Here is a 17,091-nt window from a genome sequence, read left to right on the forward strand (position 1 = left end):
TTGTTTCTTTTTTCACACTTTGCGCCGATTGCACCACCTGCCTTACGCATATAAAGTTATAGCCTTTAGTATTTCTATTACAGTGTTTCCCCAAGAGTACAAAAGAATGTATATTCATTTTATTAGCTTTAGTATGTCTAGAGGCAGCATGGCCTGAGTCATGAATACGGGTTCAAGTTCTGTCTCTGACACGGTGGCTATATGAAGTCATAAGCTTTCAGTGGCCCCAGGAAACTCTTAAGGCCATTAATTGCGAGGCACATGCCAGATCTATATTGGTAGATCTACCAGATCTCTAGAAAAAAGGAAATGTTTAGTAAAAAAGGTGTCTGTGCATCTTGCAGAAATGCCACACTACTAGTGACATGTAATAAATCAAATTTTCTGTAGATTTTTAAAAACCTAGTATAAAGAAAACATTCTTAAGGATCCAGCAGTAATGTGGGGAAGGGGTGTATGGAAGATGCAGCTGAGGAAACCCCTTCCTTCCCCGATGCAGACTGGCAACTGATTCTTTTTTGCCAATCTCGAGTTTCATTTAAGTGGCCCTTCAGGCTGCCTGTATGGGTCAGTCAGGCCTTGAACTTTTCTGACTAACCTTTGGTTCTATTCTTTTTTTTTTTTTTAAAAGCAATCAGGGTTAAGTAACTTGCTCAAGATTACACGGCCAGGTGATTCTGGGTGGGTGCTAAGTGTCTGAACCCAGGATTCGATCCCTAGGTCATCCCAACACTGGAGGTGGTGCTCTTACTTGCTGTGCTACCTGGCCGCCCCTTTTGGTTCTATTCTTGATGGACTTTTTTTTTCTTAAATATTTAGACTGATTGCCTAAAATGTCTGAAGGAAAAATTAAATCCCTTTTCCTCCTCAGTTACAGTAAGAGTGGCAAATAACTGAATAGAAGAAAACATTTGGACTACAGCATACAGTTTATGTTCACAAAGAAAAGGAGGGAGGTCTATCCTTATTTTCGAGAAAGGAGGCCAAAGGTTAAGTGACTTGCCCAACATCATACTAGTAATAGGTGATACTTGATCTTTTCTTTAAGTTTTAACTAGAAAACAATTCTAAGAAAATTTAAATAACAAGTTACCAAAACATTAAGTAGCTTGCATTTTTTTTACGATGTAGTACCATATAGTTTATGTAACTGTTTAAGAAAAAAAGTTACACCATAATGTTTTACTATAGTAACATCATTGGGTCAAAATCTTTCAAAAATAGCCAACTCAAAGTAGAATGTCTGATGAAAGTAATGATTTAGCTGATTTTGCCTATTTAAGCTAATTAACTGAAGTAAAATTTCAGCACTTTTTATGAGTTAACTGCAGCAGAAAAAAATACAATTTTAAGGATATATTCATACATATCCAGGATGATCTGGAGTCAATCTCATCCCAGGCAGCCCAATGGTGAAAAGAAGCAACACTACTAATGGCACTCTACCCTCTTGCTTACCATCCCAGTCCCCAGTCCCAACTCTAGTTCCAAGGCTATTCCAGAATCAGGGACAGTTCAACATTGGCAAGAATTGCCATTGCCAGGGATGCCTTCCCACTCGTCTTCCCCTCTTCACCCAGGCTGCTTGACTCAAAGAATATGGATAATATGGAAGTACCACCTGTCCTACCATTGCATCCTCAGATCCCCTACACCTTTATCATCTACTCTGCTTCTATTCCCTGCAGTCCCCAGGCACTCCCATCTTAACTACTTACTTAACCTAAGGATCTCTGGGCCCTGGGAACCAGCCCCATTGTTGCACATTTAAGACTTAAAAAACATTCCATCTACCCTGTGTTATACTAATTTGAGCTTCTTGTGAACAGAAACTGTTCTCAGTTTTACCATTTGTATCACCGAAGCTTAGCACATAATAAATATACCTTTACTTAGGTTTGAAATTGAACTAAAATGACACACTTGCAGAACATGGGACAATTAACAAAAAGGTTTACTTAGCCTTGGCAGAGGTAGGAAATTGAGCAGGAAAAGGATATTCAGCAAAGATACAGAACTGATTCATTTGGGCTCAGTTTTACTGCTTCCATGTTACTCATAATGATCTGAGGTCAGAAGCCTGAGAAAGAAGCCAGGTGAAGCCAGGTGACTATTGCTGCCCCAGTTTTTGTACTTATGACACAAGGAATTAAGGTCTCAGTACCTTTTTAAGGAAAAATCTAGCCTTTAGAGGGGTAGGGCCTTAAAGATATTGCTCCTAACAAAAATATCCATTTCAATTAAATGAATTACACAGTATTGGGAATACAAACTACTTGCTTTACAAAATGTATCTGTTAAATACTATTAAGTAGCTTGCACTGTAAGCAGTCCCAGTGTATTTTCCACGCACTCCCCTTTCTACCACTCTTTGTATCAGGAAGACGTGACCATAGGATCATAGATTAAGAGCTAGAAGAGATCTTAGAAGTCATGTAGTCCAAAATGGAGGGTTTTTTTTTAAGTGACACAATACTCAGCAAATGTTTGAAGGTTGATTTAGTTTTAGTAAAACTGCAGTTTTGAACAAATGATGTTCAACTAATTAACAAACTAAAATTATAGTTTTTCTTTTTCAGCCTCAGCATTTTCAATTAGTACCAAGTATCATATTTCCTTGTAGCCTTTGTTATCTTACCATGAGAAAGATCCATGCACAAAGAAAGTCTTTTGGGGTCAACTGTTAGGAATACTCCCTAAACATATCAAGGTGTGCTCATTTAGCAGGCTGTATTACCTTTTAGGTACAAAGTACTAAATTTTTCCATAGTCTAATAACTACTAACCCCTCCCCCCCCAACACTTTCACTCTTGATGGGGGAAAGGGGCAAGGAGATTCCCTCTTGCCCCCAATTCAGGCCAGGTTTGTTTAAAAAAAATTTTTTTTCATGGAAGGATATACTATACAGACAAGTTGGTTTGAGAGGCACAGTAATGCATTATAATGTAAATGAGAATCCATGATTACTAACAGTAGGTTTTGATTTAAAACCAACTTTTAAATCCCTCAAATTCAAGAGACACTGATTTGGGCTGTCATATATAAAACTTACCAAAGATCCCAAAAAACCATGACAAATGTACTCTTAGCCAAGGCTACTATGTTAAGAGGACTGAATCAAACAAATTTTATTCAACTCTTTGGGATGAAGAAAACAAGTAAAATAATATAAAATGTCATTTAAGAAATGCTCTTTTAAAATTGGTATCTCAAGTCATTTCAATATTTTACAAATTGCCCAGAAAGAAACTATTTCAAAAATCCTTATCCAACTCATCTCATTTAATTTGCTGCAATAAATGCAACATTGACGAATGTATAGTCTTTTGTGCCACTATTGTACACACAATTAATGAATTATTACTTTATATGTAATATGCTTTCAATGAGATCATATCCAATACATACATTATTTTCCTCAACTTTATTTTTATATTATGCTAATGTATTTTAAGAAGTATAATTTAGACAGGTTTATAGTCTAGTTTAGATTCCAACTTCTTAGAATCGGCCACTTTTCTGACTGCTTTCATGAAATCTTCCTGTACTACAAAATCATGATCAGCACGAATTGCAAACATACCTGCGAAGAATAAAGTAACATAATTAACAATTCAGCTATTAAGTTATTTCATTTTTTCACATTTACTTTTTGTCATAAAGTGCCAACATTTTTAAAAATGAAATATTTTTTCCAATCAAGGAAATTCTATCTTTTCTCCCTTTCCCCTTCCACTGAAAAAGGGGAAAAACCCCCCAAACTCTTCTTTTAAATATCAAGTGAAACAAATTGCCACATAGATCATGACCAAAAAAAATGTCTCAATCTGTTCATCAACTCTCTCTCAAAAAGTGGGTACCACATTTCATCATGAATCCCCTGGAATCATGGTTAGTAACTGTGTTGACAGGCATTCCTAAATCTTTCAAAGTTGTCTTTATAATACTGTTGTTACTGTATAAATTATTCTCCATCAGTTCATATAAGTCTTCCCAAGTTTCCCATCCCCTCTTTATAATTTCTTTCAGCACGATGAATTCTGTCCCATTCATATACTGTAATTTGTTCGGCCACTTCTCAATTGACAGGTACCCCCTAAATTTCCAATTCTTTGCCACTACAAAAGGAAATACTACAAATATTTTTGTACACATGGGTCCTTTTCCTCCTTTGTTCTCTTTAGGGTATAGATTTAATAGCGGCATAACTGGGTCAATGAATATGCGCAATTTTTGTGCTATAGCTCCAGACTGTTTTCCAGAATGGCTGGATCAATTCACAACTCAATCAACAGTATATAAATGTATTTGTTTTTCTGCAGCCCTTGCAGCATTTGTCATTTTCCTTTTTTTGTAAATTTTTCCAATCTGAAGGTTTGATGTAGAACCTCAGAGTTGTTTTAGTTTGTATTTCTCTATTTTTTATTTTGCTTTTTTGGAGGGCAATTGGAGTTAAGTGACTTGCACAAGGTCACATGGCTAGTATTTGTGTTAAGTGTCTGAGGCAGGATTTGAACTCAGGTCCTCCTGAATCCAGGGCCGGTGCTCTATTCACTGTGCCACCTAGCCACCTGTATTTCTCTAATTATTAATGACTTAGAACACTTTTTTTTCATGTAGTTTTTGAATTTTTTCCTTTGAAAATTCCCAGGTCATATCTTTTTACCATCTGGCAACTGGGAAATGTAGTGCCAACATTTTTACAGAATCTAGTACATGCCAAAAAATATTTGAGTTTTTCCCTATGAAAGCTCAAATGATCAAATGGATTACCAATAGGCAGGCTAACTATGATGACTTGCCAAATTAAGGTTATACACCTGTGTAGTGAAAGAACTAGGAGTAATACACCATTAAACAAAGATTAACTTACTAAGATAAATATTTTACTGCTCCAGCTGCTGACTACAGCTTGAATTTATTTACAGGTTAAGAGTGCTTACTTCATTTCCAACATCCCTTTTATTTCTTTTTATTAAAAGTAATTTTTTCCTACTCCTAAAGGCTTTGGCATTATTTTGGGACTAATTAGTCCCCCCCAAAAACTGTCTAGTTTCTTCATTGCTTCTTCCTGTAGCTGACTTCCTATAGACAATTTAACTGATTATCTAAAACTTTACAAGGTAAAAATCAAACCAATCAATTCTTTTTGTTAACACTCCTGTTAAAATTAATTAGAGTAAAGAAGCTAAAAATATTAGATGATTTACTTAATATTTCATTTACCATGAATTATCATAATTTAAACACAAGTATTTTCATGTCAAAAACAAGTATTTTGCTTATAATTTGTTAGTGTTCATAGGCTTAAGGCTCATTAAATTAACAATGCCGCATTTTAATCAATCTCAGATTCTAAATAGTACATCTTGTTATCTGTATAGTTTTTACTTTCAACCACCATGATAAAAACAATGCTTCCCCCTCCCTTCTTTAAGTCTTCTCCATAAGAAGACAATACAATGTTTCCTACTTGTGCATGTATGTTTATGATAAGCAAAATCTGGTGGAGAACTAGAGCTGAGCAACTAAATGAAATTAACCCTACAAATAGTACAATGAAAAAAAGTGTTAGGCTTATAGTCAGAAGAACTGGGTTCAATCCTAGATCTAACACTTAATAGCTGTATGATCACAAGTCACAGAAATAAAGCTAACGCAGGTGTATTAGAGGTCATCTCCTCCAACTCCCTCATTTTACAGTAGAGGAAACTGAAGATCAGAGAGGTTAGGTGCCTTGTAATGCTACCTTCCCTCTTCCCCTCCATTTTAAATTCGGTTGAAATTTTATATTCATCTTTGTTCCACTCCTGTATGCTCCTTTGTTTTGTCAGGATCCCCATATGAAGACCACTCCTTTCTCTTTTTACTTTTAGGAGACACCCAGTTTTCCAGAGGTAGGGCCCAGCAAGCAAGCTGTTGTCTTCGGCTTGGCATAACAATAATCCTTTGTGGCTCACACTCTGGATGATCTCAGACATAGCATAATCCCAGAATTGTTACACATCAGTACCAAGTGGTCTCTGAATTCAGAAAAAGTACCTATAGCACCCATATTTTGGTCATGAAGTCCTACTACGAATCAAACTTGTTTCATTGCTGCTGTTACCCCTCCACTGTCAGGGCTACAGCCCACTAATTAGCCATTAGTATAGGCATTGACATTTGCCCATACTACAGCGGGTTTCCTACTAGAGGAGGCCCTGTCACATGTGCCTAGTTTCCCTACTCCAATGGAATAAAAAAGGCCTTTTGCTTACAACCACTGTTATCTCTTTGGTTTTATGTTATTGTTAGTTAATTGTGGTTTTGATAACCTGTGTGAGCTCTCTGGTTTTTTTTAGAGTTAACAGTGGTTGCATGACCTCTGTGACTCTTTGGTCCTTTGTTTTCAGGGCTGAAAGTGTTTCTTGTATGTATTATTGGATCCTGCTTTCTAATCCATTCTGTCTCCTTCCATCTTAGGTGTATAGTCACCCATTCATGTTCGTAGCTATTACTGTTAATTGTGTATTTCCCTCTATGATATCCTATACTCTCTCTCCTAACCTGAATCCCTCCTTTACAAAGAAAAAGGTGGTAAAACATGCATAACACTAGTAATCTGTAATCAAAGCAATCACTTTCACCTTAGTTGCCCCTTTTACCCTTTCCTCACTTCCAACTTATAGCAGGTTCTTACTTTCTTTTTGAACAACCCTTTAACAATGGAGTTTGTTATGCCACTCCATTACTGATCCTGCCCATCATCATCATCATCACCATCACAATAACATTTTTAAAGCACTTTAAGGTTTGGAAAGCACTTTACAAATGTTAATTTCATTTGATCCTCACAAGAACCCCCAGTGGTAGGTGCTATTATTATCCCCACTTTATAGAAGAGTAAATTGAAGCAGAAAGAGGTAGCAGACAAAAGTTAATTACATGCCCATGGTCATAAAACCAGTGTCTGAGAATGGATTTCAACTCAAGTATTCCTAACTTTAGGTTCAGTGCTCTTATCCACTGGATCACCTTCCTTTCTTCTTCTCCCTGTCTCCACTTTGTTTGTCACTCCTGGTGAGTTTATTTTTAAATCAAACTTCACAGTATGTTTGTTCCCACTCTCACGTATGTGTGTTGCAGGATCACGCAACTTTTTTGTCCTATCCAGATAAAAGTGACATTTATTGGAAGGCCCATGAACAATAATTGGAAGGCAGCTGCACGGTACAACCTAGAAAAGGAGAAATTTCCAACCCCTTCTTCCTAGTTTGCATATTCTTTTATCACATGTGAAATTGTGAATTCCCTCCCCTTGTTCCTCCTTTTCCTTTCCAATACAATCCCCTATCCTTCAAATTTGTTTCTCCTAAGGCCATCAAAACAGAACAAAAGCACCTCCAGTCCTACTATGTTATTTAACTTTCTGACCCTTGAAGACATAATTCTGAGAAGAGATTTGTTTCTTTTTCCCCTATTAGAATGTAAAAAATTATGATATAGTTCCTTTCAATTGATCAATGTATTGCTTACCTTTGTGTATTTCTCTTGGTTCCTTTATTTCAAAATTTCTACTCAGGTCTGGCCTTTTCATCAGGAATGACTGGAAAGACTCTAAGTAAAGGTCTTATTTCCCTATAAAATTTTCCTTACTTTTTCTGGGTAAGTTATTCTTGGTTCTAAGCCTCTATCTTTTGTTTCTGCAGTAACATATTCCAAACTTCCCTATTCAATATAATGGTGGCTGCCAGATCTTTCTATCTCTTGTTTCATTTCTTCTAGTCCTTGTGGCAAAATCATTTTTCTCTAAGTCTCTAGTTAGACATGCTGTGCTTACTCTTTTCTTATGGGTTTACCTTTGGGTTTTTGCAGGATTGGGCCAGTCTTTTTGTACAGTCCTAGCTAGATTAGATGGAGGAGTTTATAGCAGTTTCTTTCTTTTTGGTTTTCTGCATCACTGCTCTCTTTTAGATGCATTTTTAGGGATTTGTGCTCCTCTAGGTTCTACCATGCAACCATCTTCCCATTATTTTTCATTTTTTTTTCCTAGCTGCTTATTGACATCCTCAGCTTTATCTTATCCTTAAAAGAAACCTTTCACTTGCTTGCCACCTTCTCAAACTACCCACTGCTACTCATACCTGCTAACTTTATTTACCTTTCACTCAACTACTCAACCCCTGGCAATTTATTTAGCTTTGAACACAACTCAACTTAAAAGAAATCTCAAAAGTATCATATTTTTTTTTTTTAAGCAATCAGGGTTAAGTAACTTGCTCAAGGTTACACGGCCAGTTATTTCTGGGTGTGGTGCTGAGTGTCCGAGCCCAGGATTCGATCTCCAGGTTGTCCCAACACTGGAGCCGGTACTCTTACTCGCTGAGCCACCTGGCCGCCCCTGGTATCATATTTTCTTAAAGATCTCATGAAATAATTACTATTTAAAAAATAACAGACACTGGTGGCACAAAAATGCCACGTAGACTGAAAATGAGGATCACAAAGTCAATACTAGAACTAAAACCAGGATATAGATAACCAGTATTTATAGAAATTTTTACGTTCATCATTTTCTAACCCAATGCCCTGCCCCCTCTAGTATCATAAATTGTAAGAATTCATACTTTTATCAAATTACAGAAACAGAAAATGATGCAATTTTAAAAAATCCCTTACCTGCTTCAGTGCAAACATTTCTCAGATCTGCTCCATTGAAGCCATCTGAAAGCTTCACAATTGCTTCATAATCTAGTCATAAAGAATACTGGAAATTAACTGAGATTATATTCAACCTCATTCCAATACTGAAAAGTTAGACTGAATTTCCTCCTTTGAAATTAATAGGGGAAGTTTGTCATTTTTATTAACATGCCGTAAGAATACTAAAAATCACCAAATTTATTATCCTGGATTATACTTTTTATAAGTACAAATCAGCAATAATTGAGGTTTTAAATCAGAAAACAAAATAACTTCCAGAACCACAACTTGTTTAAATGTAGTGATTTATATTGTTTCTAAGTGTCCCTAGCTACTTGAGAGGTAAAAGTAAAAGAGATTTGTTAGTACAACAATTGAGGGACTTGGGTACACCAATGAAAAACAAAAATGGACAGGGATGAAGGATAGATGTATAGGTTAATAGCTGCCTAGTAACAATTCAGGGATGTGCTATGCCCACTGGCAATGATGTATTATTTTTGGCACATTTGAAGACTGGTAATTCCTATTTGATTTAATATCATGAAAGTAAAAACCATTATTAACTATAACCCTTAATTAGGATAAAATTTATCCCAAGATCAAGAGCTCTCTGTTCAAAGATTTTCATAACAGTACAGTCAGTTCAGTTATTGTTTCAAAACAAAAAAAGTTCTTCATTATTTCAAACACATGTTGTTTTGAAAATCAGAATTTGTTCCAACACCACTGATATATTAGGGAACATTCTGAGCATAACTCAAATTTTGAGTCTGTTTCCCTGAGATTTCTTCCTCAAGAAAACTTTACCAATTCATAGCAACTCAAAAGCTAAACTCCTCCTGAGACACCTACTTCTACAATGTAAATCTTTTTCAAGATAAATTACTATATTTACTGTATATCTTCTGCTGTAGTAAGCCCTGTGAACACAGAAGGGCTGCTCTACACCATTCCCATTTCCAGTGGCTCTGGACTTGCAGTTCTACTCCTAGTCTTGAGATGCAGGCAACATCATAAGGCTAGAGATGTGGTCACTGGCTATTGTAGTAGTTTATTGTAACATTAACAGATTTTTAATCATTTAATATGCATAAATTTATGGTACTGTTATTAGATTTCTATCTTTTCTTTCACGTCATTGATGAAGTTTTTGAGCACTGTTCCCCTAGGTCTTATTTTTCACATAAGCATTATGGTTTTTATTAAACAGTTTTGCTGAGCAGGGTGCTTTTTTGGGAATGCATATGTCAAATTATAGCAGAACTGACTGTAAATGCAAAAACTGTTAATGGTCTAAATGTCCAATATATGGGAATGGTTAAATAGTTTTGGTACTTTGATCTAATCCCTGAGGTCTTAACTGGGGAAGGGGACTTCAAAGGGAATGTGACAGGATCAAACCTACACTTGAGGAGAATCATTTTGGCAGCTGTGAGGAGGATGGACTGGCATGGGGAAAGACAAGGCAAGGAGCTCAATTAGTAGAGCACTGCAATAATGTGGGGGTGATGAGGCCATGAACTAAGCTAATGATTGCATGGGTGACACAGAAGAGTTGAATGCAAAAAATGCTATAGAGGTAAAAAGGTCAAGATTTGGAAACTAAGTGAATATGTGGTGGGAGGAAGAGTAAAGAGTTGAGGTTACAAACTTAGATCGAAAGAATGATAGTGTCACTGACAGAAATGGAAAAAGTCACCAGAAGGGTAAGTCTGGGGAAAATATAGTAAGTTGTATTTTGGACATAAATTTGAGATGTTTATGGACATTTAATTTAAAATCTCCAACAGGTAGTTAGTGATGTGGGACTGGAAGTGAAGCCATTAAGGTTGGATATATAGATCTAGGAGTCATCTGCATAGAGATGATAATTAAATTCAAGAGATGATATCACTAGGATATCATATATAAAGATATATATAAAGAAATATATATATTTCTTTATAAAATATCTTTATTATATATATATTCGTATATAAAGAAAAAGAAACAAATGCCCCTAAGAGTCATTGTGCATGATACGGATAATGAGCCAGTAAAGGAGACTGAGTTGTCAGACAAATGGAAAAATAGTTGTAAATCAGAAGACAGGTTGCAAAAAGTTCAAAACAGAGTGAGAGAAAGAGGAAACATTGAGTATAGACAATTTATTCTCTAGGAATTTGGTTAAGAAAAGAAGGCAAGACATAGGATGATAGCTTGAGGGGATGGTAAGGTCTGGTGAACATTTTTTAAAGATGGAAGAGCTTGTAGGTAGCATGAAGGAATAAACAGGTAGGGTTTCCTATGGTTGGGGGTGGAGGAGATTGACAGAGTAATCTATTGGAGAAGATGGGAGCAGAACTATCTCATTATCAGATACTGGAAGAAAAAAAAGGAGAGCTCCTGGAAAATGGCATATATCAGGTAAAGTATGAGTTTAAAGGGTGCACTGAGGAGTCCTTGAAGAAGAGTTCTTGAACAATCTCAGCAGGGAGTGAGATAGGGAATCAATTATGGAAGGATAGAGAATTAGCTCAGACATCTCCTTTCTCAACAGGCTTGCACTCATTTAGGATTTCTTTAGCTACTTCACCATGGCCCCAAGTTAGGTACTTTCCCTTCCCCTCTGTATCTTCATCCCTTTTCAGCTTTCTTTTGTCTTTCCCAGTTAAGTTTCTTAGAGGTAGTGACTTTCTTTTTTGTATTTGTATCCCCAACACTGAGCACAGTGCCAGGTGATAGTAGGCACTTAATAAATGTTTACTATGACTTTGACCTTGTTGCAGTGAGGGCCCATTTGAGGTTACATAACAAAGTTATGTGTAAAGTTTAATTATTTAAATGAAAGCTACCAAGCAAGTTTTATTGGCTGTATTTATGTACAAAAGTTATTTTTTAAAAGTAAAAAATTTAATTTTTTAAAAGTGTAGATCAAAGCATTCCAAAACTTTGGAAACATAATTTCTCTATTATACAATACATGTATTTTAGACAAATCTTATAAACAACAACAAAATACAGGCAAAGAATAACAAGCAAGAATCTATTAAGATATTTAAACAATCTGACAACTAAGGGAGAAGAAAAATTATGAAACTTATTTGTAATAATCATAACTAAACTGAGGTAAGAAGCTTTTTTGGGGCTATATACATATCACTACTCAGACATCAGTCTCAGCTAACATTTTCTTTTACTGTGGTAGGAAAAATATCTTAATGCACCTTCCCCTCTTCCCTCCCATGAAAGTTATAGTAGTTTTTCCTTAAAAATATAGTGAAAGGATACTTAAAATGTGATTGGCTCAGAGGATTAAGAGCTATGGCTACTGACATATTTCTTGCTTGACAAAACCACCACAAGAAGCTCCAGCCTCTTTCTAAAGCTTAGCTGGGAAACCACTTCACTCAGCTGAGTTAAAAGCCATGATGTTCGGGGCAGCCAGGTAGCACAGTGAGTAAAAGCACCGGCCCCATTGTCAGGATGACCTGGGGATCGAATCTGGGCTCAGATACTTAGCCCAGAAATAACTGGCTGTGTAACCTTGAGCAAGTTACTTAACCCCAATTGCTTAATTAAAAAAAAAAAGCCATGATATTCTCATTGTCTATCACTCTCCCTGGTTTGACTAGGTAAATGTCCTAGGTGGTGCAGTGGACAGAACACTGGGCTTAGAGTCAAGAAGACCTAAACATATCTAATCTCAGACACATACTAGCTGTGTGACCCTTGTCAAGACACAACCTCCTCTGTTTCCTCAACTGTAAAATGGGGATAATAATAGCACCAACTCATATGAGATAATAGATAATAATAGAACCTACTCAAATAAGATAATAAAATATAAATGTTCATTTTCTTTCTATTCTTCTTTCCTTTTGATAACTACTGAATTACTTACAAATCCCTCATTTTATTCCCATATCAAATCTAATTTACCAGGGGACTGGTCTGCCTTAGGCCTACCCTAAAAGAAAAATACTTTAATTTGTAAAACACAAAAAATCAGATTTTGGGTTATTTTCATACCTATTTCACCATGTTTTGTGATAGGACCTGCATGAATCTTCAATATATCTAATCTTGCTTGTTCATTTGGTAAATCAATATCTGAAATTAATAAATATTTGTTTAGTTGATTTTAAATCTTAAAAAAAAAAAAGGGCTGTGAAAGAAAAAAAAAGGAAAAAGCTAACAACTGAAGTTAACTTACGAATTTTTCTATCTAATCTCCCTGGACGCAACAAAGCAGGATCCAATGTGTCTGGTCTGTTTGTAGCCATGATCATTTTTACTCTGTGCAAAGTATCAAATCCATCCATCTGATTCAGTAACTAAGAACAAAATGAAAACCAAACATTTTAATACTTTACTTACCTGGTACCTTGAAATGTCTCCCTCTAAGCATTAAAGATGTAAAATGACATAAGGCCTAAATGGCTATTTCACTATTTCACCTTCTTTTACATTTTGCATAGAAAGAGACTTTCTTTTCTTAAAGTGTCAAGAAAGCAATAGAATGCTATTATGAAAATTTCTGTATCACAGTCAGCCTTCATATATTCAAACACCTATATTATAGGCTCAAGAATTATAAAATTAGAAGTACACATTTATATGATAATGAATGTATAAAGACACTATTTCCTTTCCAAAGGCAACAGTTATATAATCTATAACTGAAAGAAATAAAATATTTACATAATTGAAAGGAATCAAGTATTTAGAAGTTAAGTATTTCTACAAGGCTTTGTTGAATAAATTTCACAGGAAGAAAATTACACTTTAAAATACAAGTATCATAACAAATATGCATTTTCCCAATTTGCATATTAATTGATTGGATGCTAACCACATAAAAATAAATGAAAAATCTGGGTTGTTTTAAACCTCAAATTATTAAGAGACAATTTGTAAATATACACTTTCTTCTGAATAGGGTCAATTTATTTTTAAATTTCATACCATTCTTATAAGGCAGCATCCTCTGTAGCCATACAGTAAGAAATCTGCCATGCTGATATTAAAACCTGCCAAATCCAAGGGCCCCTTTCAGTCCTTATACTCAACTTTTCTGTAGCATGATACTTCTGACTACCTCCTCTTCCTACAAAAAAAAGAGAAGGGTAGAAAAGCCAAAGAAGTTGGCTTGAAAGACATTGTACCCTTTAGCTTCTCCTCCTAATTCTTGAATTGTTCCTTCTGTCTCTCTACCATCCTTTAGGGGGCTGACCCTTGGTCCTCTTTTTTTTTTTCATTCCCTCTCTCTGGCAATCTCATTTACTCCTATGACTTCAACTACCATTTTAATGAAGATGATATCTCTTGATTCACTAATTATCTCTCTTCTGAGTTTCAAAAAGACATCTATAAATACCTACAAGAAATCTTGGTTGTCCTACTAATACCTCAAATTCACAGTCAAAACTTATTACCCTTTATCTTTTCTCTATTCCTCCTCTTTATTTCACTATTTTTGTCAGTGTCACCATTCATTAGTCTCAAATGTTTGAAATCTTGGGATATTTAACTCTTATTTATAGTTACCACATTGGTATATTCTACATCCACAACATCTCTTACATCTGTCCCCTCTTCTCTAGTCCTACTGGCACTACCCTAATCCAGGTCCTCATAAGCTGTCAGGACTGCAATAGCACCTTTCTCTCAGACCTTCCATTTACCACCATATCCATCTTACAAACAGCTCCTCATGCAAATGTTTGGTCATATTATTTCTCTGCTCAAAAAATCTTCAGGTGTTTCCCCTTTAATATGTCTCCATTATTATAATCAGCATTTTTGGTACACTGACACTTACTTCTAATAATGAAGCAGAAGGGAAAAAAATATATAGCTTATTCTTTGCCACCAATATTCTAACACTGATTTGCAATCCTAAGATTAAATGTTTAACCATACAAAATTATCAAAATAGAACCAGACACTGGAAAATAAAAACTTTTTTTTGTTTAAAAAAATCAGTTTCAAATTTAAATCTCTATTTAGAAATTTTCAATGTGTTGTCAACTTCTGAATGCGGAATTTTAGGAAATTTTAATGGTGCTTACTTTAATAACAAATGTAAAGAGAATTCCCTATAAGTCCCCTTTACAAAATTTTACCTCCATAAGAGTTCTCTGAATTTCTCTATCAGCTGAAGTACCCTCAGAAAAACGACGGCCACCTAAAGTGAATATAAAATTTAGAAAATAATTTTTTTTAAGTTATGATGTCAAAGTTAGAATATATGATCTTTAATTTTACATTTTGTCAATGTTCCTTAAATACAAGTTTATTATATCAACCAAAGAAGGTGAATATTTAATACCCCCATTCTACAGAAAATACTGTTAAAAAATAGGGGAGGAAAAAAAAAATCAAATTTCTTCAGAATTTCAATCAAATACTTCTAAGCTAAGCCCAAAATTCATCTTACCAATAGCATCTATTTCATCCATGAAAATGATGCATGGTTGGTGATCCCTGGCATAATTGAACATTTCTCTGATCAAACGAGCACTTTCACCAATGTACTTGTCTACAATAGAACTGGATACAACCTGATGAAAGCAGAAAAATGAGATAAAAAGTGCAAAAAAAAATTTTCATTGCAAAAACCATACAGGTTATGAAAAATTTACTTTACCTTTAAAAAATTGCAGTCCAGCTGGCTAGCAACAGCTCTTGCCAAGAGGGTTTTTCCTGTTCCTAGGAACGACATTTAGAATGCCTGTTAACTGTGACTAAATTCTGATAAATGTTCCCCATTTATCATTTTCTTGCAAACAGGCCCCAGTGAAAGCCCCAAACATAATAGTACTTCCAGGATTACACCTAAATAGATGTATAAGTACAACAATGTAAATGTAACACATTCATGCTTTCTTCCATAAGTCATCTACAAAGGGTCCAATACATGGTCATGAAGACTCCAGAAAGCTACTACCTCCCCATTATCCTGGCAAAGAGGGAAAGTAAACACAAGGAGACAATACACTATTTCTGGGGGAGGGACATTGTTGCAATAACCCACAAGAGCTTCTCCATTTCCCTTCATTTGTTTGTGTGTCTGTTCTTTGTATGACTCCAGAGCAAGAAATGAAAGCTTCTGAAAATACTCTACTACTCCCTTCAAATACACGGTAGGCTTTATGAGAAGACAAAGGGAGTCTAGCTTAAATGAAATGGGAGTATAACAGGGAACAGAGTTCTACTGGACTTCACTAATTTGAGGGTTTCCTTAAAAGCTTAAAGAAACAGTTAAGTAGACCACAAAAATTATAGTATATATAATAAACACTCAAAGTATATACTGACCTGGTGGTCCATAAAGCAAACAACCTTTTGGAGGTATTATTCCTACACGCTGGAATAACTCAGGGTTTGTAAGGGGTAATTCTATTACCTAAGAAAAGAGTAAAAAGGTACAGGGGAGGGAGAGTGTTAGTAAAATTGCAGAAATGTTATGTTTTATTAAATAGCTTTTTCATACAGATATTATTATGCATAGCTATTGCTGAATGTTATTGTATTAGTGTTTCTATTAAACATAATTGACTACTTTAAAAATCAAAATTTATCTTTAGAAACAAACATAAAGACGGGCATATTGCATTAACTATTTTGAGACCATCATAAAAAAAAATTAGAAAAATAGGGAGCTAATTGAATATATTGTTACAAAAGACCACTATTAACTGAGCTCCTCAAAGTTGGTACTAAAAATTCATTTTCTACATCAACTGACATTTATATTTAGCCAACAGAAACCACAAGAAAGGAGCAAGCTAAAAAATATAGGATTCACCTGTGATCTACATTCTCATGCTGTCAGTTGTCCAAAATATGAAGAGATTATGAAAACACTGGGAATCTAACAGTCTAAGTGCTGAGAGCATGTACAGTGTAGGAAAGCCATAAGACTCATAAATGAGCATGAGTCTGTAGCTGTCAATTCCATATAATTTGCCACATAACTAGCAAAACTCAGGACACACTAGTGTGCTTTGGGCAACCCTCTGAGAAACACTGCTCTAGGAGTTCCTGCTCTCCTTCTGTTACATTGGCATTAAATTCAATTTTATAATACTATCACAGTATTTCAAGATGGTAAACTAATGAGTGGAATAGGCTTTGAACTCTTAACAGATTACAGGGATACAGATTAGTAAATGTGGGAATAGGTATCAAATTATAATGAAATCAACAGGAAAATGTAAGTCACTTTACAATTTTTCAGGGACTATCTATTCTATAAATCAAGATATAAATCTATAACTGACTTCATCCTTAAGAGGCTAAAAGAAAAGCCACTCCTAAAGTATTTTATGAAACAGCAGGAAATTAATAATATATTTTGAAGTAGAGATACCTTATTATTATTGTTCAAAAGTTGGTAGAGAAAATGATATAGGATT

At 35.1% G+C, this 17,091-nt stretch overlaps 1 protein-coding gene across 3 annotated transcripts in view; it reads right to left on the minus strand.

The window, feature by feature from the left end:
• Positions 1-3,097: 3,097 nt before the first annotated feature.
• Positions 3,098-17,091, minus strand: part of PSMC6 (proteasome 26S subunit, ATPase 6) — a 30,811-nt gene continuing 16,817 nt past the window's right edge. Inside the window, exons 7-14 of one of the 3 annotated variants that reach the window (XM_069082223.1) lie at positions 15,992-16,079; positions 15,321-15,382; positions 15,111-15,234; positions 14,797-14,858; positions 12,885-13,005; positions 12,701-12,781; positions 8,663-8,734; positions 3,098-3,584 (exon numbers count right to left, since the gene is read on the minus strand). In XM_069082223.1, coding sequence (XP_068938324.1) covers positions 3,466-3,584; positions 8,663-8,734; positions 12,701-12,781; positions 12,885-13,005; positions 14,797-14,858; positions 15,111-15,234; positions 15,321-15,382; positions 15,992-16,079 — 729 coding nt within the window. In that variant the 3' untranslated portion in view covers positions 3,098-3,465. The remainder of the gene's footprint in view (positions 3,585-8,662; positions 8,735-12,700; positions 12,782-12,884; positions 13,006-14,796; positions 14,859-15,110; positions 15,235-15,320; positions 15,383-15,991; positions 16,080-17,091) is intronic. The other 2 variants (XM_069082225.1, XM_069082224.1) reach the window with 2 other exon arrangements.

This window comes from Petaurus breviceps, unplaced genomic scaffold, assembly GCF_028583685.1.
Source record: "Petaurus breviceps papuanus isolate PSGF00001 unplaced genomic scaffold, PetGlider_PUasm1.0 164, whole genome shotgun sequence".
Classification (NCBI taxonomy): domain Eukaryota; kingdom Metazoa; phylum Chordata; class Mammalia; order Diprotodontia; family Petauridae; genus Petaurus; species Petaurus breviceps.